The 24,050-nt window shown below is 43.0% G+C and overlaps 2 protein-coding genes across 3 annotated transcripts; one reads left to right on the forward strand and one right to left on the reverse strand.

Annotated features, from left to right (window-relative positions):
- Positions 1 to 338: 338 nt before the first annotated feature.
- On the reverse strand, positions 339 to 1,675 carry LOC132836635 (thioredoxin-like). The gene has a single exon (XM_060856027.1). The coding sequence runs from the start codon at positions 705 to 707 to the stop codon at positions 339 to 341; it is 369 nt and encodes a 122-aa protein (XP_060712010.1). The 5' UTR covers positions 708 to 1,675.
- LOC132836742 (SERTA domain-containing protein 2-like) lies at positions 1,258 to 16,893 on the forward strand. Of its 2 annotated transcripts, none has more exons than XM_060856168.1 (2): positions 1,258 to 1,434; positions 11,348 to 16,893. In XM_060856168.1, exon 2 carries the CDS (start codon positions 11,354 to 11,356, stop codon positions 12,185 to 12,187), a length of 834 nt encoding a protein of 277 aa, XP_060712151.1. In that variant the 5' UTR covers positions 1,258 to 1,434; positions 11,348 to 11,353; the 3' UTR covers positions 12,188 to 16,893. The 2 variants fall into 2 exon arrangements, with proteins under 2 accessions (XP_060712151.1, XP_060712152.1); XM_060856169.1 differs by lacking the exon at positions 1,258 to 1,434 and adding an exon at positions 9,461 to 9,587.
- Positions 16,894 to 24,050: the final 7,157 nt, after the last annotated feature.

The following is a 24,050-nucleotide window of genomic DNA, read 5'->3' on the forward strand; positions in this document are numbered from 1 at the left end:
GCCGGTGTTGGACTGGGGTGTACAAAATCATACAACACCACGTTTGCTTGGTACCAATTATTATTTGATAAACTTGCCCGAAAAATATAACTTTCTCTCACCTAGCAAATGAATACTACTTAAGATATCTAAAATACTCCGAAAGCTAGTGCTTCCAATTAAACCAGTTGGACTGTTACCTGATGTTGTGTGATTTTTAACTAAAACACTATTGGTCAATTGCTTGAGAACGGGGTTGGAATAATCAGGTGAATGGTGCGGTAATGCTCTGTGCTGTGAAACCTCCGTGACTCTAATCTTCAAAAAGGGGAGAAAAAGAAAACGCAGACAGAAAACCATTAGTTATTGGCCTGCTTTAATTTAGGTGAACACTGCGAATCATCTCCCTGCAGTTTTTGGATCATCCGCTCCAGGAGGCAGCGGTTGGGTCCCTTGAACTGAAAGATCTTGGCTCCGGTCCTGTAGAACTGGAAGGTGGGGAACCACTCAATGCGGCAAAGCTGCACCACGTCCTTGGCTACGTTGATGTCAACCTCGTAGAAGGCCACCTCCGGATAGGACTCGGCGAACTCATCGAAGTAGAGCTGGATCATCTGGCAGAACTCGCACCAGTGCGCGGAAAAGAGCATGACGACCAAGCGCTGCTCACTCTCCCGCAAAGCCGCCTCGAACTCCACCACACACTTGATGGTGTTGACCTCGCCCATCGCTCCGCCTACTGAGCCGGCCCCGCCCACTCAAGACCCCGAGGCCGGCACTTCCACCCGCAGCCTCGTGACGTCATGGTACGTGACACTGAGACCGCCGACGCCATTGGCCAACAGCGTCCCGCCAATCACCATCTGTCTCTCCCGTAACTTAGCAACGTCGGTTAAAAATACATTTCAAAAATGGCGTTCTCAACGTTGATAACTCACGTCCTACCGTCGGTTACTCACAGTCGACCACTGATTCGCTCCTAAGTCAGCACTCGGTAGTTTGAAACTCTCATCTCAACCCGAAATCGTTTGATTTGTTGGGGGTTTTCAAACCAAGTTTCTTGGTCCCCGCCCACAGCGTAGACGCGATGGCGATTGGACGAGCGGGCAGTTCGTTGGCGAGACCCGCCTCAGTCGTGGTGATGGACGGCATTATTTACCAATCGTAACCGCGTTAGAACCGACCCCTTTCCCCCGATTGGTCTATGGCTTCCGATGCCTGGCCAATAGGACAGGCTCCAGGGGGCCTGGAGCTCGAGCTAGTGTCTTGATTTGCACCGAGCGCGGCGGCCGGGAGGAGGAGTGCAGACGAGAAAAACAACATGAAGAATTAACTCGGCGGGGAACGGACGGGTTATGGCGGACGGGGGTCGATGAGGAGGGAAAGCCGTGTCCACCTACTGTGATGATCGGGATATAATTAAAACAAATAATTGCGGTCCGAGTAAATCAGCAGGTAGCGACCCGCTCCCAGCGAGAGAGTGTTTTTTTTTAATTTGATTGCTGTGGTGCTCAGGGCGTCCGTTACACGGCGGCATCGAAATGCCCGTTGGTTTTTTCCATCATCCAGGCCAGGAATTCGCGCTGAAGGAGCCGGATTCCCAGAAAGTGCCTCTCTCTGGAAAAGATTGATTCCCGGGGGTGGGGGGTGGTGGTAGGGAGGTAGAGTCCTCTTGCCCCACCAAGCCCATCTTGTGGGTGGGGGAGAAGGGGGGAGGGGCGGGGGCAAGTTCACGACAGCTCTAACTGCGCATGGGCGCCGAGCTGGCCGGGACTTGTAGTTCTGGCACTATTTCTCCTTTTAGAGAGGGAGACTGTTGTTTTTTTTGGTAGGAAGGTAGTTGGAGGGTGAAGCATCCCAGTAGAGTTTTTAGATAGGCCGACTGGCCCTGACCCGGTGCAGGTTGCCGTACCGCAGGATTGCAAGGGTATCTATCACTCGGTGGACTACAAGGCCCAGCATGCACCGGGTGCAGCCAAGCGCAAAAAAGGGGCAGGTCTTCACTGGCAGGAGAGGGGAAGAAGTGTCAGAATCCTTCGAAATTCAGCTTCAGGTGGAGTTGTTCAGCTCATGATGGTATTTGGGATATTTGATCATTTTAATGCACACATTTTATCCATACTGAGTGAGAAACAGTGCCTCCTCCTTGCTAGTTAATGTAGGAGCATATTTTAGGGTCTGCAGTTATATTGAGTGACGGTGTTATTCTTCAGTGCTGTTTGCAGCAGCCCTTTTCAAATAAATGTGAAAGATCCCTTGGTGCTATTTTGATGAGGAAGCACAGTGGAGTTGGCTGATGCCTGAGCCAATGTTTATCCCTCAACCAGCATTGCCCAAAATATCTTGTTGTGAGCTCTTATTGGCACAAGTTGGCACCAGCATTACAAGTAGTAATTATACATTAAACATATATAAATAGAAAAGGTCTTTTCCCTGTGGTGGGGGTGTCCAAACTAGAGGGCATGTGTTTAAGATGAGAAGGGAAAGACTTAAACTTTGCCCCTTCGGTCTCTTTTTTCATGTAAAGGGTGGTGCATGTATGGAATGAGCTGCCACAAGAAGTAGGTGGAGGCTGGTATAATTACAATATTTAAAGGACATCTGGATGGGTATATGAATAGAAAGGATTTAGAGGGATATGGGCCAAATGCTGCCAAATGGGACTAGATGAATTTTGGATATCTATTTGGCATGGGCAAGTTGGACCAAAGGGTCTGTTTCCCTTGTATATCTCTGACTATAATGCTTGTGTTTGTGAAAAGTCCTTTATTAATGCAACCCCTTCTATTTCCTGATGAAGGGCTTATTCTCCTGCTCCTTGGATGCTGCCAGATCTGCTCTGCTTTTCCAGCACCACACTCTCTACTCTGATCTCCAGCATCTGCAGTCCTGACTTTCTCCTATTTCCAATATTTGCATGGCATAAAGTTTGATTGTGGTCAGCTCACTTACAACGGTTGTCTGTGGTCAGCAGAAAAGTAAGGAGGGGGAAGGTGATTGGAATCTATCTTTGAAAGACTCTGACAATGATTGAGAGATTTGGAGGACACTTGTAGATGGTAGGTAGAAATAATTTAGAATGGCTGGAGTGCCTTCAAAATGTTATGGTTGCCATTATTCATTTTGTCCAATGTGGGTGTTGCTGGCTGGCTAGCATTTATTGCCTGTCCCTACCTGCCTTGAGGAGATGGTGATGAGCGGCCTTTTTAAATTGCTGCAGTCCACTCATACTGCCATTAGGAAGGGAATTCCAGGATTTGGATCCAGTGACAGTGTAGGAACGATTATATATTTCCAAGTCATGATGATGATGAGTGGCTTGGAGAGGAGCTTGAAGATGGCGGTGTTCCCATATATCTGCTACCTGTGTCCTTCTAGATGGAAGTGGTCATGGATTTGGAAGGTGCTGTTTGAGGATCTTGAGTGAATTTCTGCTCTGCATCTTGTACCGCTGCTATTGAATGTTGGTGGTGGAGGGAGTGAATGCTTGTGAATGTAATGCCAGTCAAGTGGGCTTTGTCCTGGATGATGTAAAGCTTCTTGAGTGTTGTTGGGGCCACACTAAACCAGGCAAGTGGAAAAGTTTCCATCACACTCCTGACTTGTGCCTTGCAGATGAGGATCAAGCTTTGAAGAGTAAGGAGGTGTGAGTTACTTGCTGCAATTTTCCTAGCCTGTGACCTGCTCTTGTAACCACTGCAATTATGTGGTGAGTCAGTTGAGTTTCCAGTCTGATACATCCTAAGATGTTGTTAGCACGGGAAGTTAACACCATTCAATGTTGAGGGGTTTTGGTTAGATTGTCTCCTATTGGTGATGATCATAGCCTGGCATTTGTGTGACGCAAATGTTACTTGCCAGTTGTCAGACCAAGACTGGATATCGTCCAGATCTTGTTGCATTTGCACAAGGACTGCTTCAGTGTCTGAGGACTCACGAATGGTGCTGAACATTGCACAAACATTGACAAACGTCCCCACTTCTGACCTTTTTGATGGAAGGTAATTGATGAAACAGCTGAAGATGGTGGACCTAGGACACTACCCTGAGGAATTCCTGCAGAGATGTTCTGGAATTCCTTTGATTTTCCATTCTCTGGATGTATGTATTTGTTATCTGGTGCAAGTGGCACCTTGACTACTATGTATATTGTTTTGAACAGTTTACCATTCAGGGTTGCTTGCTTAATGTACGTTTTGAAGCCACTTAGCCCCCTGTGAGAGAGTCTCTGTGGTAAATGGGCAACTTCCAGTTATCTGATTCTCCCACAAGAAGAATAATTCTTTTCATATTCAGCCAGTCAAGTCTCCTCGGGGCTTGATGTTTTAATTACATCACCTCTGACTCTTCAAGAACCCCAGTGGATATGGATTTAGCTTTTCCTCAGAAGACAATCCTTTGTTAGTTGCTTTCTAATGTAATGTTTTTGTTTGGTTTGTGCCATATAAGCAGCTGAGTCAACTAGGCATATGTTGTCTGAAGTTTAGAAGAATGAGGTGTAATTTTGTTGAAACAGAAGATTCTGAAGGGGCTTACCATTAAATTTTCTTTTTAATAATGGTGAGCAGTTTCAAGGTAATGATTCAGGACTGAGGTGAGGAGAAGTTTATGAATCTATGTAATTCTATGCCCACGCAGCCAAATGCACCAACATTGAATAAATTTAAGGCTCATTGGATAAATTTAGAACTGTGTGGATTTTTTTTCACTTCAGAATTAAAAAATGTGGTTGGGAGAGATGGTATTGAGGCAAAAGATTAGTCATGGTAATACTGAATGATACAGCATGCTCAAAAAAAACCACCTGCCTATTACTCTTGCTTCTTATTGTTTTAAGCCACATAAAAGTAGACCAGGAATCTGGTTTCTTTCCCTAAAATGCTGAACCAAGTTGAATGTTACAATAATATGTAAACTTATACGATCCTTTTATTGGCACCAATTTTATAATTCCAGACTTGTTTTGCTTTTGGGAGCTCAGTTCAGATTCTCGGTTTACCATGATGGGATTTGAACCCTTATATATTGGGATTGCCCGCTCATGGTCATTTCAGTGATTGATGACTGAGTCTGATCTGGAGTGTTCTGGGCCACTAACCATAAGGCATTGGAGCAGAAATAGGTAATTCATCATTTGAATCTGCTCCATTGTTTGGTCATGGCTGATATGTTTCTCAACGCCATTCCCCTGCCTTCTCTCCATAATACTTATCCCCTTTCCTGTCAATAAACCATTTATCCCTGTCTTAAATACACTCAATGTCATGGCCTCTACAGCCTCTGTGGCAAGGAGTTCCACGATTCACTACCGCCGGCTGAAGAAATTTTCTCCTCATCTCTGTTCTAAACGATCATCCTTTCATTCTGAGGCTGTGCCCTGAGATAACCTAATTCTCTCCTTGTGGAAGCATCTTCTCCACATCCACTCACTCTAGGCCTCTTGGTGTTCTGCAAGTTTCAGTGAGATCCCCCTCCTCCTTCTAAACTCCATCGAGTACAGACAGAGTTTTGAACCGCTCCTTATATGACAAGTTCTTTGTCCCGGGATCATTTGCTTGAACCTCCTGTGCACTATCTCCAAGGTAAATGCATCCTTCCTTCGAAATGTGGTTCAAATGCAGTTTGACCAGAGCCTTATTCAACCGCAGTAGTACATTTCTGCACTTGGCATTCACTTCAAAAAGGTTTGAATACAACATTGCATCTGCTTTCCTAATTGCCAACTGAAGTTGTATGGTAACCTTAACAGAATTCTGAACTAATCCTCCCAAGTCCCTTTGTACTTCAGATTTCCAAAGCATTTCTCCGTTTAGAAAATAGACTGTCTTTTCTTCCTACCAAAATGCAAAATCTCCTAAATGGAATGCTGTACTTCAGAAGACAGTGGAGGCTGAGTCTCTGGATACTTTCAAGAGAGAGAATGATAGAGCTCTTAGAGATAGTGGAATCAAAGGTTATGAAGATAAGGCAGGAACAGGTTACTGATTGTGGATGATCAGCCATTATCATAATGAATAGTGGTGCTGGCTCGAAGGGCCAAATGGCCTACTCCTGCACCTATTGTCTCATGCTTGTCCACATTGTATTCCATCTGCCACTTCTTTGCTCACTCCTAACCTGTCCATGTCCTTCTGCAACCTCCCCGCTCCCTCAACATGTGTCATCTGCAAACTAAGCAACAATGTCCTTGGTTGCTTTGTCCAGATTGTTAAGGTTGTTAATATGCAAATTTCCTAGCTCTTAGGTTCTGGATGTGACATCTTTTGCATCAAGTTTTCTATGCAAACAAGTTGGGTATTGGGCATATCACTCAGGCCAAAAAGCTTTCTTCCCCATTATGTTGCTGTGAAATACCTGACAGACATAGTTGAGATATGGCAAACTCCAATTAAAAAACCCAGTTGCAAAGACATATTTTTGAGTGAAATGTGTAGGATGCATTTTACAGCATGCAAACCCTAAACAAATGTCACTACATTCACAGGCAAGGTAAAAGTCTCTATTCTTCAAAACCTGCAAAACCTCTCACTTTCCCACATTGTGTTCCATATACCACTTCTTTGCCCTCTCTCCTAATTTGTCCAAGTCCTCCTTCAGCCTCTCCACTTTCTCAGCGATTCTTGCTCCTCTACCTGACTTTGTCCAGACTGTTAATGTACAATGCAAATAGTTCCAACATGGACTCCCGTGGAACTCCATTAGTCACGGGCTGCCATCCTTTTAAAAAGTCCACTGTTACCACTACTTGTTTCTGCCAGTCAGCTAATCCTTTATCCATGTAAGTACCTTGCCCTTAAAACCATTGACTGTTTTAGTTAACAGCCTCCTGTGTGGCACCTTGTCAAAGGCCTTCTGGAAATCCAAATAGATCTCATCTACTGGCTCTCTATTGTCTAATTTGCTCATTATCTACTCAAAGATTTCCAAAGGATAATAAGATTTGTTAGCTATGATCTCCCCTTGATGAAGCTGTGCTGACTCCACCCTATTTTTCTGTGCACTTCCAAATACTCTGCAATCTCATCCTTAACAATGAACTCTTAAAATCTTACCAACAACTGATGTCAGGCTAACCAGCCTATAGTTTCCTGTCTTCTGCCTCCCTCCCTTCACACACGCGCGCACACACTGCAGGAATTCTACGATTCGACTTTGGCCAGTTCATCTCCAAATGAGACTGTGCACATACATTTGCCATTTTCCAGCCATCAATCTCTGATTCCAGTGATTCTTGAATCGGATTCCTTCAGAACCCAGATTCGTTTATTTACCATCAGACCTTTCAACTTACCCAGCATCTTTGCCTTCGTGATGGCCACTGCACTCACTTCTGTTACCTGACTCTCTTGAAGTTCTGGTCTCTTCTACTTTGAAAACTGATGCAAAGTACCTAATTCAATTCCTCCACCTACCTTATTTTCTAATCCAATGTGCACTCTGCCTCTCTCTTTACCTTTTCGATATCTAAAAATCTCTTGCAATCTTTTTTATTATTACTAGCTAGCTTACTCTCACATTCAACAGTGACCTGCTGACTGATGAATTCTGATGAGTAACGTGTCACTGTGACTGGATATTCCCATTTGTTTTCAGCAATCCGCAAAGAGATGTCTTGATGGATTTGCCTATGTCAAACAAGCAGTTGCAGTTTACTAGTGTTCTGTAAATGTGGATTGTGTCAGTTTTGTTCCTTTTTGCAGCAGATGCCAAACTACTTGGGCAGTACAATGGCTTAGTGGTTGCCACTGCTACCTCTGCGCCAGGGACCCAGGTTCAATTCCAGCCTCTGGCAACTATCCGCGTGGAGTTTGCACATTCTCCCTGTGTCTACATGGGTTTTCTCCGAGTGCTCAGGTTTCCTCCCGCAGTCCAGATATGTGCTGGTTAGGTGAATTGGCCATACTAAATTGCCTGTAGTGTTCAAGGATGTGTTGGTTAGGTATATTAGTCAGGGGTAAATATAGGATAATAGAGTAGGGGAATGGGTCTGGGTGGGTTACTCTTCGGAAGGTCGGTGTGGACTTGTTGGATCGCAGGGCCTGTTTCCACACTGCAGGAATTCTATTATTTTACTTTGTCAGTTCATCTCCAAATGAGACTGTGCACATCAGAAACCATGGCTGGTCTGGCTACATTCCTGCCTTTCTCTGAATTAACAGATCCCAATAGCAGGAAATGTATTTTCTACTTCACTGGGGTGGTTGGCAGTTAATAGTAACCAAGCACTCTGCCTCCAATAATGCTGGAAGTGTGTGTGATTGAGAGGGCATGTTGTGCTTGGATGTGGAGCCATTGTAGTTGGAATTTACTGGTAGTACAGGTGAGTATGAGCTTTTAGGTAAAGAAAGTTAAAATCCATTAAGGAATCCAAATAGAATTTAATGATGGCATCTATCAGCATTCATGAAGATGGGAAACTTTGAATTTAACATTCTTTTCCCCATCAGCCGAGTTAACTTTTATTTAGAAGGTTGTCACAATTTGTCAGGCATCTATGATTCCTCATTCAGAGATTTATGTTGCTACAAGATCCATAGTGCATTTATTATCAGGTGCATCTAACATGACCGTTGCTAGTTCAGTAATAATTTTTGACGAGAGGTGAGAGGGAAGAGTGCTCATACTTCAGGGCTGCTTTTCATTGCAACTGCTGTAGTTCAGTTCGTTGTAGCTTAATGAAAACTCTAGTCTCATCAGGGTTTCTGGATGACTGAAAAGTGCCTCATGTTCAATATTTGGTTACTAACCCATCAGTAGAAGCAGCACTGAATGAACAGCTATTCGTTTTGTGATGATGCTATGTTAGCAGAATTCCGGTCTTCTCTTCCGGTGTTGCTTTATTGTCTTACTTTCTCATTTGTTCCTGTGTCCTCAATCTTTCAAAGACCTTAATCCATATCTTGTCCAACTGCGCACAAGTCTCTGAATGTTGACAGGCTGTTTGACTGTATGAATTTATCGAGGAGCTGACAATTCCTCACCTGATTGAATCTGAATTATTTTTAGCCCGAGATCATAGTCATACTGCAGAGAAACAGACCCTTCAGTCCATCTCATCTACACTGGCCAGGTATCCCAATCTGACTTCGTCCCATTTGCCAGCACTTGGCCCATATCCCTCCAAACCCTTGCTATTCATGTACCCCATTCAAATACCTTTTTAAATGTTATAATTGTACAAGCCTCCACCTCCTCTGGCAACTCATTCAATGCACTCAAGCTTCTGTATGAAAAAGTTATTCTTTAGGTGTTTTTAAAAATCTTTCCCCTTAATCCTGTGTCCTCTAGTTTTAGACTCCCTCCACCCTAGGAAAAATGGGCAAATGGTAAAAGAATGAAAGGGTGATGAGTAATGTTGGTTCATTGATTTATAATCTAGAGCATTTTGTCTGAAAGGGTGTTGGGAGCAGATTCTGTCATCAGTTCAAGAGGAATTGAATACATGAAAAGGAAAGCTTTTGCAAGATTAAGGGAGTAGTGAGTGGTCATCTCCTCCTCTGATCTCCAAAAGCCTAATTGGACAATCGGGAGCAGATCCAAAGCAGCCTGATTTTCTTTTCACTCTCCCCAACCCAAGAAGTATCTATTGATGGAGTTTGTTGAAGAAGGTTGGTTTTATGAATATATTATTCCTGGTTCAAGTTAATAATTGAGGGGTAATTTTTTTTAGTTCTGGAAAGATTAAAGTTATAAAAGTGAGGGACTTAAAATACTGGGCTGTAGACATTTTCAGCTAAAGAAATGGCATTTCAGAAGGTTAAATGTTTGTTTAACCAACTCAGAATAGAAGAGATGGCACTATAATACAGCAAGTGGGCTGGCTTAGGTATGAAAAACCGGAGACACAACATCTGCAATCCTTGCAACAAGGGAGATTTAAAATTTTTTTGGGAGTTAAATGCTCAACTGGTTAGAATTCCATGAATGCTGAAATGTTGTGAAGCCATGTATTTCGCCAAATCAAAGAAGAAATTGTAAATAGATAATTAAAAGCTGGTTCAAGAGTATTTGAATTCTCTTTATGGAGATGGGTAGAGTTGAGACGATTCTCTGGTTTCGGTTTATCTGGTTGTTTGCTGCAGGAGTTAGTTTTGGATCGTGTATGGTTTGCAGCTCGTAGAGAAGATAGCCACAGTAGCTGACAGTCTATTCTGTGAACAAAGTAAAAGTCTTACCTTCGTTCACTGTGCGTAGTATATAGGTGGGGCTTATTTTCTGTTTTCTGTTTGAGGGAACAGAAAGTGAATGCTTGTCTAGTTGAATTAGAAGATAATAATCTACACTGTGCCCCACAGATTCTTGTTTAAAATAAAGAAATTTGCTGAATAAGCTGAGTAGTATTGATAAAGTAAACCGAAGAAGGGATCAAAGTATTCGCAGTCATAGATGGTAAATTAAAGTTGTGCACCTGAGAATAGTTGGAGCTGGGATGATGTGAAGATCACCATGATTCTTTGGAGGCTTAATTACAGTTGCTCCCTACAAACATTCTTTTTAAACCTTTAAGAATTGATCTGTCTTGAAGAATGTTTAACTGAAGTAGGGAGTAAACCCAAGTTCCTTACATAGTTATAAACAATATTAATTAAAACAAAATCTATTCGCTTGAGTCTTGTAATAATAACTGAATATTTCCTGTTACCATGCTGGTTGAGGACATTAGCATTACCTCACTAATGCCCAAGGAAACCTGCTCTGCTTAGTGCCCAGCTGTCTCACTCCCCACTTGTTGCTTCATCAGTGTTGCCCTCCCACATTCGGTGCCCTGCTTGACATGTGCTATAGAGCACAGTAGTGAGTGCGATGGAGGCAGCGAAGGATGAGGAGCAGGTCGTGCAAGTATTCAGAGTGGGGTAGTGAACGAATTAGGATCCCAGAATTGATTTTGTTTAAACCTTTGCAAGAATATTTTTTTTTTATTGCTCCTCTCCTTTGGTGCAGACACCTTGCTGTTGTGTTTTGTTGGCCATTGATGAAACAGGCACTACGACTGCATGGTGATGAGTGTCCCTCCTGCAGTTCGATGGCAGTAATCACACCCATACTGTAAAGTTTGCTTACTTTCTAAAACAGAAGTGAAATATTTTTGATACATTTTGCTAAAACAGAATATTTTTGGATTTTTTTTTAAACATTATTGGTCCCTAACTAGAACATAAGTGGTTAGAGGTTTGGTTGTAATATAAATGCTGACATTGATCAGATGGGCTGAATGGCCAGTTGTTTGCAGTAATTCCTGCACAATTAAGCTAATACATCTTCTTTTGCTCTTTCCAGATATGCTAGTTTTGGCACAGATACTAACCATGCCTGTTGGCATCTCTCTGGGGATCTGTACAATGTTAACAGCTGTCTTTTATCTTGGCAGGTCTCAATGGTTGGAAAGGGTGTGAAGCGGAAGCGCCATGCCGATGGGGGTCTGGATTCCTGTCAGAACCTTGCTGACTGTCCAGAGTCCTATAGCCTCAAGCGGCAGCTGGTACTCAACACCTCCCTGAATAAGATGCAGAATGGGCGGGCACTGCCGGAGCTCAGCCTTCGGCGCACTGTCCTGATTGCTAACACCCTGCGGCAAATCCAAGAAGAGATCCGGCTGGAAAGCAGCCAGCTGGCATCGGCCATGGCCTTGGATTCTGGGTGTTCGGAATTAGGCAGCCAAAGGGATGTCCCACCTTCGCGGCTGACAACTGAGAGCCACCCCGCTGGATTCGGCGATGGCCTTGAGGACTTTACATCTGCTGCTTCTGATGAGGACCACTCCCTCTCCTCTGCCATCAACTCCATCCTCCGGGATCTTGACATCATTGTTGATGAAAGCCCTTCACCTTCAATCCCACAGGACAATCTGGACCTGCCGGAAGCAATGGACACAGCAGCAGAAGACTGGGACAAAGAGGAAATCCAGTCCACAGAGCCCTCTAGACCTTTGGAGTCAGTTTTTGGCAGCTTTGAAATCATGAGCTCCAGTTACCTTGTAGGTGTGACCTTGGATGACCTTTTTCTTGACATTGACACCTCTGTGTGTGACTGCGATGTGGCTACAGTGGGGCCGGCTCCCAGTGGCCGTGCAGTGCCCCCTGGTGTGGCTGATGACCTGGCTAAGACTTTCACCTCATGCAATTCCTCTTCTTCACTGGGAGCCAATCCAACTTTAAGAACTGACCTGAATGACCTGGATCACATCATGGAGATCCTGGTCAGCTCCTGAGGAGCTACCTCACTGTGACAGGCTACTGACTGACTTCTGCAAGCCAAAGACACACCCCCTCACTTTCGAAGGGCAGCAATGCTGGCGCAGTCCTGTTGCTCACTTTCTACTCAGGGCTCCATATCAACATGGGGCAGTGTTTCAGATCAATGTATATGATTCGGGGAGTTAGGGGCTGTAAATAAATGTAATTTTTATCTCTTGGTTTTGGCCCTACCAATATCATCGAACAAATGCCTCTGGGCAGCTGCACAGGGCCTTATGAGAACAGATCAAAGTTACTCCTTATTGTATCCTAAAAATAAGGTTGAACATTTTTTAAAAAATTAATCATAGTGCTCTGTGTGTGTGTGTGTGTGTGTATTGTGTGACTTCTGCTTTTATTTTTCCAAAATCTGGATTTGAAGATTTTTTTTTGTTTTTAAATTGAGATTATACAAGGGAAGAGTTGTCTTTTTGAGCCTCCCTCCATTTTGAATGCAAAGTCATGCATGTCATGTTAATTGTAAGGGAACTGGAATGAAGCTGCTGCTGGAATAAAGCCATTGACCCATATTCTGACTCTACAATGCAGTTACAAGGGAGGTTCACCAGGCAGGTCCTAACCTTATCCAAAGTGGTTGTGGTTTTGGACCTGTGGCTTTATTGATATTTTTAATAAGCCTGTTCAGACCCTATGATGCACTTCTGGAGCAGGTGATCTGAACCTGGGCATTCTAGCCTAGAGGTAAGAACACTTTCACTGCATCACAGGAGTCTCCAGACCAACAGCTTCACACTGTTGCCTGCCAGATGAATGTGGATTTCAAGTAGTGTTTAATTGCTGCAGTTTTCAACTGAGCAAAGAGAGCCAGGCTCTAGATGTCTTGCTGTTGTTCCAAAATATGACACTTAATGTCCAGCTTTTGAGACCAGACTCTTTATTTTACCGCCCCCCCGCCCCCCTTCTCCCCACCCATGCTCCAAACTTGCACTGTGGATTTTGATCTGTTAAAGAGCTTGGAAGTTAACTATGTTGAATCTCAGCCCCAGTCATCCTGCTGCTGTGGTCCAGAGCAGTCCTATGCCTTAATTCTGTTCCTTACATTGGGAATCTGGTGGCTGCCAACCTTTCACCTGCAAGCCTCCTTTTCTCCTGAGGATTCTGATCTGAATGGAGTTGTTTACATTGTCAGCTGCGTATCTTGCCTTTTCTGAACTTGAACTTGCCATCCGCTACTGATGTGGAGGATAATGGCTGAAGGTAGACAGTTTGGAGCTCCTTAGTGTGTGACAGGAATGAAAATGCCCTTGTCTTCTAAAACTTTTTAACAGTGAACTAGCCAGCCCAATGGATACGGTGTAGAGGTGCTACAGTGATTCTGTACTGATATTTAGTTGCTATTTGTGTTTTTGACTGCTTCAGCATGTTGTTAATCTTTATCTGCAGTATATAAAGCTGTCAGATATGAATTTCACAGGGTGGAGCAACTTTAATTGCTTTGGATTTAACATAGTTTTCGAAGCACCATTCAGTATTGTTTAATAATTTTTAAAATGTCTTGATTTTCTGATACAGGTAGATATTCAGAGCATGGACACAGCTGTTGAAGGTTGAGGTCCCTTTTAGTTTTATAAGCGAAGATAGGTTAAATAGCCATATTAATTGATTGGTATTTAATGACCGCACTGTAGGCACAGTTAAATATTCTTAAATCTCTGTTTCATGAAAGCACATTGCGTGGAACAGAGTTTTATAGTATTGAGTTAAATTTTTGTACTATGTATATGCCACTTAATTTGTACTGTGTTTATTTTTCATAGGGGATGGTTCAGATGAAATAGGTATGGACTGTGGTGGAGGGGGAGGAGATAGGGTACGCAAAGTTCCAAGCCAGTCCTAGCTTTATCCATTTCACAAGGCAAAGTTTTTTTTTTTAAAAAATGAGAGTATCATTTTAGCCAATGCTCCCTGATCATGTAGTTTTCTTCCCTAAAGGGGAAATTTGAAATTTAATGGGAGTGTCCAGTAAGGGTGATTTTATAACTTCGGTAACATGAATTTTGTGGCAATGATCACAATTCATGAAGCAACCAAGGTGCTTTTTAACACCTAAGTGTGGAAAGAAGCCTCCAACATAAGAAATGATCATTAGTAAGTTTGGTCCATAATCATGCAGGTTGCTGAACTGATGCACGCACTTGAGATTCTGGTTGGTGGCTTTACTATGTTGTTAGGGTTCGTCGAGTTATTCCTACAGGCTGCAATGTTTGCCCCACCTTCTCCCAAACTTTAACTTTAGACAATTTCTATTCCGTACTCTAGGGCAGTACAGTTTGATCATTTTTCAGAGGGTGAAGCAGTGGAGAAACCAGTTGCATGCTTTTGATTTTTTTTCTTTTTTGCTTATTTTGTCACTTTATATGGTATTGATTTTGCACCCAGTATCTGAGGATACTGAGCAGATAATGTGACTTATTAATATTTTTTTTCTTCCTTCTTCAGTCCTATTTAAGCCATGCTTTGATTGTATAACTTTGTATTCCACCTTCCAGAGAATGTTTTAAATCCTCCACACATTGTGCACCCTCCCATGGATGACTGATTTTGTATCATTTTATACAAATTAATTTTATAGTGGTGGTTTTGAAGTTTTAATCCGAAATATGGTTTCTGCCATTCTCTTAACTAAACAGCAGGGGCTGCAGCTCCCTATTTAATTGCCCACTGGTGATACCACTCTCATTTCAAACTTTTTGAGAGCTTTTGACACCTAAAGTACAAATACTGGGTCTTTGGGTATAGTGGTGTCACCACCTCTAGGCCAGAAGGTTTGGGTTCAATTTCTGTATCTCCTGGAAATGTCAGAACATGCCTGAACACATTAATTAAAACTCTTTTTTTTGAGACTTAAAAATGTGGTGCCCTGTTTAGCCTCCTTGCTGGATTGAGAACTGCTTCCCAAGTTGGAAGGCCTGCATACTTAATGCCTGTCTCTAGTATTTGCTTTATTCTATGCAAGTTTAACCTCACTGAAATGATTGCTTTATTTTTTTTAATGTAGTTATGGATAAAGGTTTATGCTTTCACCTTCCTCTAGGCCACGCTTCAGTTTGGATATATAAGAAATAAAACAGTTGCAAATATTTTAAAAGTTTTCACATTTGTTAATGGTGCAGTGAAGTGTTCTGTCGGGTTGTCCAGTAGAACTGTTAAGGTAGGGTATACCTTGTACACATTTTTAAAAATCTTGTAGTGGGAATTCAATTACTGACTATGGGAGTGTAGAATTGGAGAAGGTGAGCAGGAGTCTGCTGTTAATGGATGCTTTTGGGAATATGATTAATTGTTGGTTTAACAATTGGGGATTGGCAGTGCTGAGAATAACGATGCAGGCTAGCAAGTGTGGAAGAATGCTCCCTGTTTTGTGCATCTGATCCAGGTTGCTTACACTGATCTAGCTTGTCCTGTGCCATGGTGGCTGTAGATCATATTGTTTCTGGAATGAGCCTTCCAATTGTGCATTTATGATTCATGGCCCAGGAACTGGAGAGGGTGGGTATGCTGTAGTAATCTTGTATTCATTTGCGATATGTCTGCAACATTTACCCCTGGTTGCCAACAGCCAAAGTTGTGGAAACACTCAACAAATCAATCAAAAAACAGAGATGGTCAGGCCACTGTTTCTGTAGGACCGCTGGCTGACCAATCTCTTGCCCATTCTGTTCATATTCCTTTTTTGCCCTGGGTGATTTAAAAACTAACTCAACTATCCACAATCTGAACTTCAAATTGAGAAGTTAACAGTTATCTTGAATTGCAAAACAAGGGTCACAAGCTGTAGAACACTTCAAGCTAACTTACTATGGAATGATAGTTTTGATTATGTCAGTTCAATACTGGAGAAAGCAGGGGGTTTGAAAAAGACTTTGTTTGCGTGTATGTATAAAAAAGACTATCTTGTTAAGGGAAAATTATGTGAATTTTATTTAATGATAATAGTTATATATTTATGGAAATGTTTAATGCTGGAAGATTTGATTTAATGCAGTAAGTCCTTTAGAGTGAAATTACACATCTACCTGTAAACAGTTCCACACAAACCCAGCACAACTGCTCAACACAGACTTCTGGGGAATAGCAGTTAACTCGAGAGGTTTTAATTTGGTTGCAGTTTCTCCTGTCTGAGTGGCGCTGATATGCTGAGGTCTGGATGTACAGGGACTAACTGTGCTCTAGATTTTTCCTGCATGACACCAGCCTGTTCAGAGAGGGGTTGATGCAACTCATTGATCTATTTGCACCTCGTGTTCTCACACATGCACTTTCCAGTAAAGGTTGCTGAACAGTGATCTAGCATGGAACTCTTCACCACCACAAAAGCCTTGAATATTAAGGTTTCCTACCACTGTGAGGGGATTACTTATGCCCCTATCTGATTAAACTGGCTAGCCAGTGTCTCCAGCTCCAAAGTCTGTTCAGTGCTTGTACCTGCAAGTACACCTTGTTTCCTCATTGGGGTGAGGACTGTAAAAGGAGCAGTCATTCTGGATGTGTGAGGTGCTTGTTATTTAAGCTGCTAATGAAGGACCTGGTTGGTGCCAGCAGTGTGCTGTGGTTTAGTGTGTCAAGCAGACTGTGGTGCTGCTCAATTTCTATGCAATTACTGTCCAATGAAAATGCAGGTATTTACATTTTCTTAAAATAAAAATTTTAAACAGACAAATTGTGCATATGCAGTTTTGTTTTTCCAACTTTTAACACCTTCTGTCTTTTTCATGCAACAATTACCATACTTCAGCCTTGAGTTAGGAGAAAGTGAGGATTGCAGATGCTGGAGATCAGAGCTGAAAAATGTGTTGCTGGAAAAGCACAGCAGGCCAGGCAGCATCCAAGGAGCAGGAGAATCGACATTTTCGGGCATGAGCCCTCCTTCAGGAATGAGGAAGGTGTGCCAAGCAGGCTAAGATAAAAGGTAGGGAGGGGGGACTTGGGGGAGGGGCGTTAGGAATGCGATAGGTGGAAGGAGGTTAAGGTGAGGGTGATAGGCTGGAGAGGGGGGTGGGGCAGAGAGGTCAGGAAGAAGATTGCAGGTCAAGAAGGTGGTGCTGAGTCCGAGGGTTGGGACTGAGATAAGGTGGGGAGAGGGGAAATGAGAAATCTGCATTCATCCCTTGTGGTTGGAGGGTTCCTAGGAGGAAGATGAGATGCTCTTCCTCCAGGCGTCATTTTGCCATGGTCTGGTGATGGAGGAGGCCAAGGACCTGCATGTCCTTGGTGGAGTGGGAGGGGGAGTTAGTGTTCAGCCATGGGGTGATTGGGTTGGTTGGTGCGGGTGTCCCAGAGGTGTTCTCTGAAACGTTCCGCAAGTAGGCGGCCTGTCTCCCCAATGTAGAGGAGGCCACATCGGATGCAGCGGATACAGTAAATGATGTGTGTGGAGGTGCAGATGAATTTGTGACGGATATGGAAGGATCCCTTGGGGCCTTGGAAGGACGCGAGGGGGGAGATGTGGGCACAGGTTTTGCATTTCTTGCAGTTGCAGGGGAAGGTGCCGGGAGTGGAGGTTGGGTTGGTGGGGGGGTGTGGACCTGACGAGGGAGTCGCGGAGGGAGTGATCTTTCCGAAACGCTGATAGGGGTGGGGAGGGAAATATATCCCTGGTGGTGGGGTCTGTTTGGAGGTGGCGGAAATGATAGAGGATGATACGATGTATCTGGAGGTTGGGGTGATAGGTGAGGACCAGTGGGGTTCTGTCCTGGTGGTGATTGGAGGGAAAGGTTTCAAGGGAGGAGGAGCAGGAAGTGGAAGAGATGCGGTGGAGAGCATCGTCAACCACTTCTGAGGGGAAATTGCAGTCTTTGAAGAAGGAGGCCATCTGGGTTGTTTGGTATTCCTCCTGGAAGCAGATGCGGCAGAGGCGAAGGAATTGGGAATATGTGATGGCGTTTTTACAAGGGGCAGAGTGGGAGGAGGTGTAATCTAGGTAGTTGTGGGAGTCGGTCGGTTTATAGTAAATGTCCGTGTTGAGTTGGTCGCCTGAGATAGAGATGGAGAGGTTTAGGAAGGGGAGGGAGGAGTCTGAGACGGTCAGGTAAATTTGAGTTTGGGATGGAAGGTGTTAGTAAAGTGGATGAACTGTTCAACTCCTCGTGGGAGCACGAGGTAGCGCCGATACAGTCATCGATGTAGCGGAGGAAAAGGTGGGGGGTGATGCCAGTGTAGCTGCGGAAGATGGACTGTTCCACATAACCTACGAAGAGGCAGGCATAGCTGGGGCCCATGCGGGTGCCCATGGCTACTCCTTTGGTTTGGAGGAAGTGGGAGGATTGGAAAGAGACGTTGTTCAGAGTGAGGACCAGTTCAGTCAGTTGAAGGAGAGTCTCCAGTGGAAAGGTACTGATTGGGTCAGTGGGAAAAGAAGAAGCGGAGGGCTTTGAGGCCTTCGTGATGAGGGATGGAGGTGTATAGGGACTGGATGTCCATGGTGAAGATAAGGCATTGGGGGCCAGGGAAGTGAAAATCATGGAGCAGGTGGAGGGCGTGGGTGGTGTCCTGAATGTAGTGGGGGAGTTCTTGGATTAAGGGGGATAGGAACCCTCCAACCATAAGGGATGAATGCAGATTTCTCCAGCTTCCTCATTTCCCCTCCCCCCACCTTATCTCAGTCCCAACCCTCTTCTTGACTTGCAATCTTCTTCCCGACCTCTCCACCCCCTCTCTCTGGCCTATCACCCTCACCTTAACTTCCTTCCACCTATCGCATTCCCAACGCCCCTCCTCCCTACCTTTTTAGCCTGCTTGGCACACCTTCCTCATTCCTGAAGAAGGGCTTATGCCCGAAACATCGATTCTCCTTCAACCTTGAGTTCCCTGGTTTATGAAAACAAAAAGGCTTGCATTTGTGTAGTGCTTTCACAGTCTCCAGATTTGCCTGAAAAAAAGAGAACTTTTTTGAAATGTAGGAATTCCAGCAGCAATTTTTCAAAGATTGTGAAAATGGAGGGAAAAGAAAAGTGATATGAAGTGATAGTTGGTCAAGGGACATATATTGGCCAGGACATTAGGTACTCTGAGACGGAGAGGAGTTTTACTGGATTTTTGGAGATGCATTATTTCTTTCCTTGTGGTAAGAATTGACTTTACAGTTTGTGGGGACAGGGAGGACTGTGGGTTATGCTGTCAAGGATAAAGAGTGTGTTGAACAATTGGGCAGTTGGTTCCTTCTGTCTCTCTATACATTTGTTATTGCAGTAGAGAGCGTCCTACTGGATACCTCCATAGTTTCTTTAACTGCCATCATTCATACCCACAAAATGCATGGCGTTTTGGGATGTAGTGGTTTTCTCTTGCAAAACCTTATTGGGAATCTGTGCCCCTTTGGGATTAGTTCAGCTAGTTTGGCGATGCTCCACATTCTCGTCTCTTTGACTTTTTGATCTGTCTTGGCACTTTGCCTGGCAACATTGTTATAAAATACTCATGCATTGTTTCAAATCTCACTGGGCTCATTCCTCCCTATCTCTATAACCTCTACCAACATTCAGATCGCTACACATGGTCATAGAGATGTACAACACAGACAACAGACTCTTAGGTCCAACTCATCCATACCAACCAGATATCTCAACCTAATCGAGTCCCACATGCCAAAACCCGGCCCATGTCCCTCCAAACCCTTCCTATTCATATACCTATCCAGATGTCTTTTTAAATGTTGCAATTGTACCAGCCTCCACCACTTCCTTTGGCAGCCCATTGCACGCACGCACAACTCTCTGCATGAAAAAGTTGCCCCTTAGGTCTCTTTTATATCTTTCCCCTCTCACCCTAAACCTATGCCCTCTAGTTCTGGACCCCCTGACCCCAGGGAAAAGACCTTGTCTATTTACCCTATCCATGCCCCTCATAATTTTATGAACCCCTCAGCCTCAGACGCTCCAGGGAAAGCAGCCCCAGCCTGTTCAGCCTCTCTCTATAACTCAGATTCTCCAAACTTGGCAACATCCTTGTAAATCCTTTCAAGTTTCACAACACCTTTCCGATAGGCAGGAGACCAGAATTGCATGCGGTATTCCAAAAGTGAGTAAACCAATGTCCTGTACAGCTGCAACATAACCTCCCAACTCCTGTACTCAATGCTCTGACCAATAAAAGAAAGCATACCAAACTCCTCCTTCACTATCCTATCTACCTGCGACTCCATTTTCAAGGAGCTATGAACCCGCACTCCAAGATCTCTTTGTTTAGCAACACTCCCTAGGACCTTACCATTAAGTGTACAAGTACTGCTCTGCTTTGCTTTCCGAAAATGCATCACCTCGTACTTATCTAAATTAAATTCCATCTGCCACTCCTCAGCCCATTGATCTGTTTTGTGTTGCTACACCATTGGTGACTGTGCTTTCTGTTGCCTAGGATCTCCATTTTAAAATTCCTTCTCTTCAGCCCCTGTCAACATTTTACATTTGTTCACTTGTCTTAATAGCTTGAGGCATGGTGTCATTTAAAAAAAAATGGTCAGCTATAGTTCCGATGAGATAACTTGGATATGTTACTGCAGTATATTAAAGGTGGAATAGGAGTGCATTTTGTTTTAGTGTCCTGTATCGTAAGATCACAAATATATAGCAGATATAAAAATAAACTCTGCTTTTAAAATCCTACCAAGATAAAAGCTGTTCCCTTGAGACAATCCTTAGATACAAATGATGTGATAACTCTGCTGTTTAGATGGTGAAGCACACCTACAGTCATGCACTAGTGGTGATCAAGATTTTAAAAAGGAGAGGTGATGGTTTAGTGGACAATTGATCTCGAGTCCCAGGTAAATCCTACTGTAACATGGCAGAATTTGAATTCTGTAAAAACAAAAATCTAATAACAGCTATGAAAATGTTGATTGTTGGGAAAGACCCATCTAGTTAAATGATGTCCTTCAGGGAGGGAAACTACCATCCTTATGTGGTCTGGCCTGCATGTGACTCCAGATCCACAGCAATGTAGTTGTCTTAACTGACTGAGACGAGCAATAAGTGTTGGCCTTGCCCTCATCCAGTGAATGAATTTAAAAAAAAAAAAAATCTGCATTTCCTAATCTTGAACTCTGAATGGATATAGGTTCTTCCTTTACACTGTATGTAGGCACTTCATAATTAGACACATCCTGATTTAAATCTCATCTCAGCCTCCTCTGTCCTTGGAGAAATGTCTATTCATTCCTTATAGCTAAAATACTCCATTTCTGGCAATTCCATCCTCACAAATCTCCTCTGCAACCTTTTAAATGAAATCATATTATTCTTGTTGTACAAGAGCCAAACTGTAACCTTGGCCTAACTGACGTTTTATACAATTCTAAAATGGCATCACAACTCTTGAAAAGTGTCCTGTATACTTTCTTAATCATCTATCTATCTGGCTATCTTCAGGGATGTATGGTTCTTCACTCCAAGGTCCATTTGTTCCTCAACAATTTTTGTTTCCTGCCATTTGTGTTTTCCCCAAATATATTTCTCCAGACTGGACATCTGTTGATGATCATCCATTGATATCTCCCTGCGGTTTGCAATTTTGTCTTCTTCACTATCATTCACTCCACTAAATACTGTATCATTATCCAATTTCTTAATTATGCTTCTATATATATATGTCAAAATCATTGATATATTTTGTAAAAAGCAAGGGACCCAGCATGAGAAACTCCACTGGCATCGGGATGTGGAACAAATGTTGGCCTAACCAGTGATGCCCATATCCTGTGAGTGAATTTTTAAAAAACTTCTGATGTGAGAGTGGGAGCTGTCATGTCTCACCTACTAGACTACTTGTATGTGGATACTAAAAAATTACCTTTTTTTGAAGGGTGAGTTAGATGAACGTATAGTGGGCATCACTGGCTTAACACAAGGAAAAAAAATCCCCACGTTATCAATTGAAAATGTTACATTTTTTTGACAATCTTAAATGCAACAACAGCCAGAAAATCAATTGTTTCATTGGAAGTTTAATTTTTGAAATGTTGCAAAACTGTGAGAAATTTCAAAGCTGTCTAGGACTGTCTATTAAATGTTTAACTCAACACTTACTTATCCTGTCTGGAGAAGCCAAGGACTAGCAGTTTACATATAAACTACTCCATGTGGTGAGTTGGTACATGTGGCACTTGCTATTGGGGGCCTTGCTAGAGAAGGCTGTGCAAGCTTTTATGCCGTAGCAACTTTATATGTGACAGATGGTATATTTCATAAGCAGAGATTCTGCATCTTTGTACAAGTTGATGTTTGAATTAATGGCATTGCTATTAATACAAATGTGTTAGCAATAGCAGTGGGAATTTTCAATCATCTGCCTTAACTTTGGGAGAATTAGATGTTTTCCCCGATCTTGTGCCAAAATTAGAGTGAGAGATTGTAATTCCCCTTGGAAGAAATGTTCTGGTTCCCATAGCACCAAACCCCCCCCCCCATAATGAATTTAACCTTTGAGAGACGAAGGAAACTCCACTTGTTGTGGAAAACCACTATGTGAAAAGTAATAAAAAATAAAAGATCAAGGTCGATCTAATTCATCTTCTATCATCCATGTCAGCATTTGATACATCAATAATTGCTCTGATTAGTCAGCATATCAATCTGTTTTTTGTCAATTGGTCTCTAACAGGTCCAGACAGGCCATGAGAAAAATCCCAGTGCTGGAGAGATTTAGGAATCATAAGCCTCACCATGACTTGTTCCTCACAATAAATAATCTCAAGTTCAATATTTCTGGTGGAATTTAAATTCAACTAATAAAATTTGAACATACAAAATCAGAGTTGAAGTAGACTGTTTGGCCTCTCTGCCATTCAGTAAGATTGTTACTTGTCTGTTTCTGTTTCAAATTCCTTCTGTCTATCCACCCCAATAACTCTTGTTTCCCCTGCTTCACAAGTATCTATCCATCATTGCTTTAACAATATTCAGTGTCCCTGCTTCCAATGCTTTCTGAGGCAAAAAGTTCCAAAATCTTTTGACATCTGGTCTCAGTAAGGGCATCTGGATGGGTACATGAAAAGGAAGGGTTTAGTGGGATATAGGCCAAATCCTGGCAAATGGGACTAGATTAATTTAGGATATCTGTTCGGCATGGATGAGTTGGACTGAAACGTCTGTTTCCGTGTTGCACAACTCTATAAATCTTTGTGTAATAGCCTTGCAAACCACTCAGTTCAAGAATGAAAAAAGGATCGCTAATACTTTGCCAGGAACACCCACATCCAGTGAAAACAAATCAAAGGAATTCAATCTGACTTGTTCATATATCACTGTTTCTTTTGTGGAACTGGATTTATTTTACCATTTCTCTCCTATTGCCATAGTTGAAAACCACTATCCTAAGAATTAAGAAAAGTCCAATGCCACTTTTTCAATGCAACTATGTTCACAACTGTGGCCTTACCAAGAACACCCATATCCTAGGTGCTACAAGGGAAACTCTTTCTTCTCCCTTTTGGTTAAATTCAGCGTTAAGGTTGATCTCGACGTCCTTGAGTCATAGGAGGAAAAGTTGACAGAACTTCTCATCTATCATCACTCGCTTTTTTTTTACTTGTCAGAGATGGATGTATATAGACATCAGGTGGGCTGAGTTGGTTAACATACATTGTGGATGCGTGGTCTCGTTCACATTGGGAGAAAGGTTTTTGGAGAGCACCAGAAGGATGTCAAAAAAGGATTAGACCATTCAGTCCTCCAAACCTGTTCCTACATTTGATTAAAATTGTGGCTGACTCTGGTTGTAGTCTCAACTGAAAAGAAATGCTGGACATCACAGTAGAGAGAAAGCAAGCTAATGTTTCAAGTCTAGATGACTCTTCATAACTCCTTTCCCAAACCTGTTATC

Source organism: Hemiscyllium ocellatum, chromosome 47, assembly GCF_020745735.1.
Source record: "Hemiscyllium ocellatum isolate sHemOce1 chromosome 47, sHemOce1.pat.X.cur, whole genome shotgun sequence".
In the NCBI taxonomy this organism is placed as follows: Eukaryota; Metazoa; Chordata; class Chondrichthyes; order Orectolobiformes; family Hemiscylliidae; genus Hemiscyllium; species Hemiscyllium ocellatum.

Bases quoted from the DNA above. Each gene is read 5' to 3' on its own strand.
- LOC132836635 (XM_060856027.1), bottom strand. From the start codon at position 707: ATGGGCGAGGTCAACACCATCAAGTGTGTGGTGGAGTTCGAGGCGGCT.
- LOC132836742 (XM_060856168.1), top strand. From the start codon at position 11,354: ATGGTTGGAAAGGGTGTGAAGCGGAAGCGCCATGCCGATGGGGGTCTG.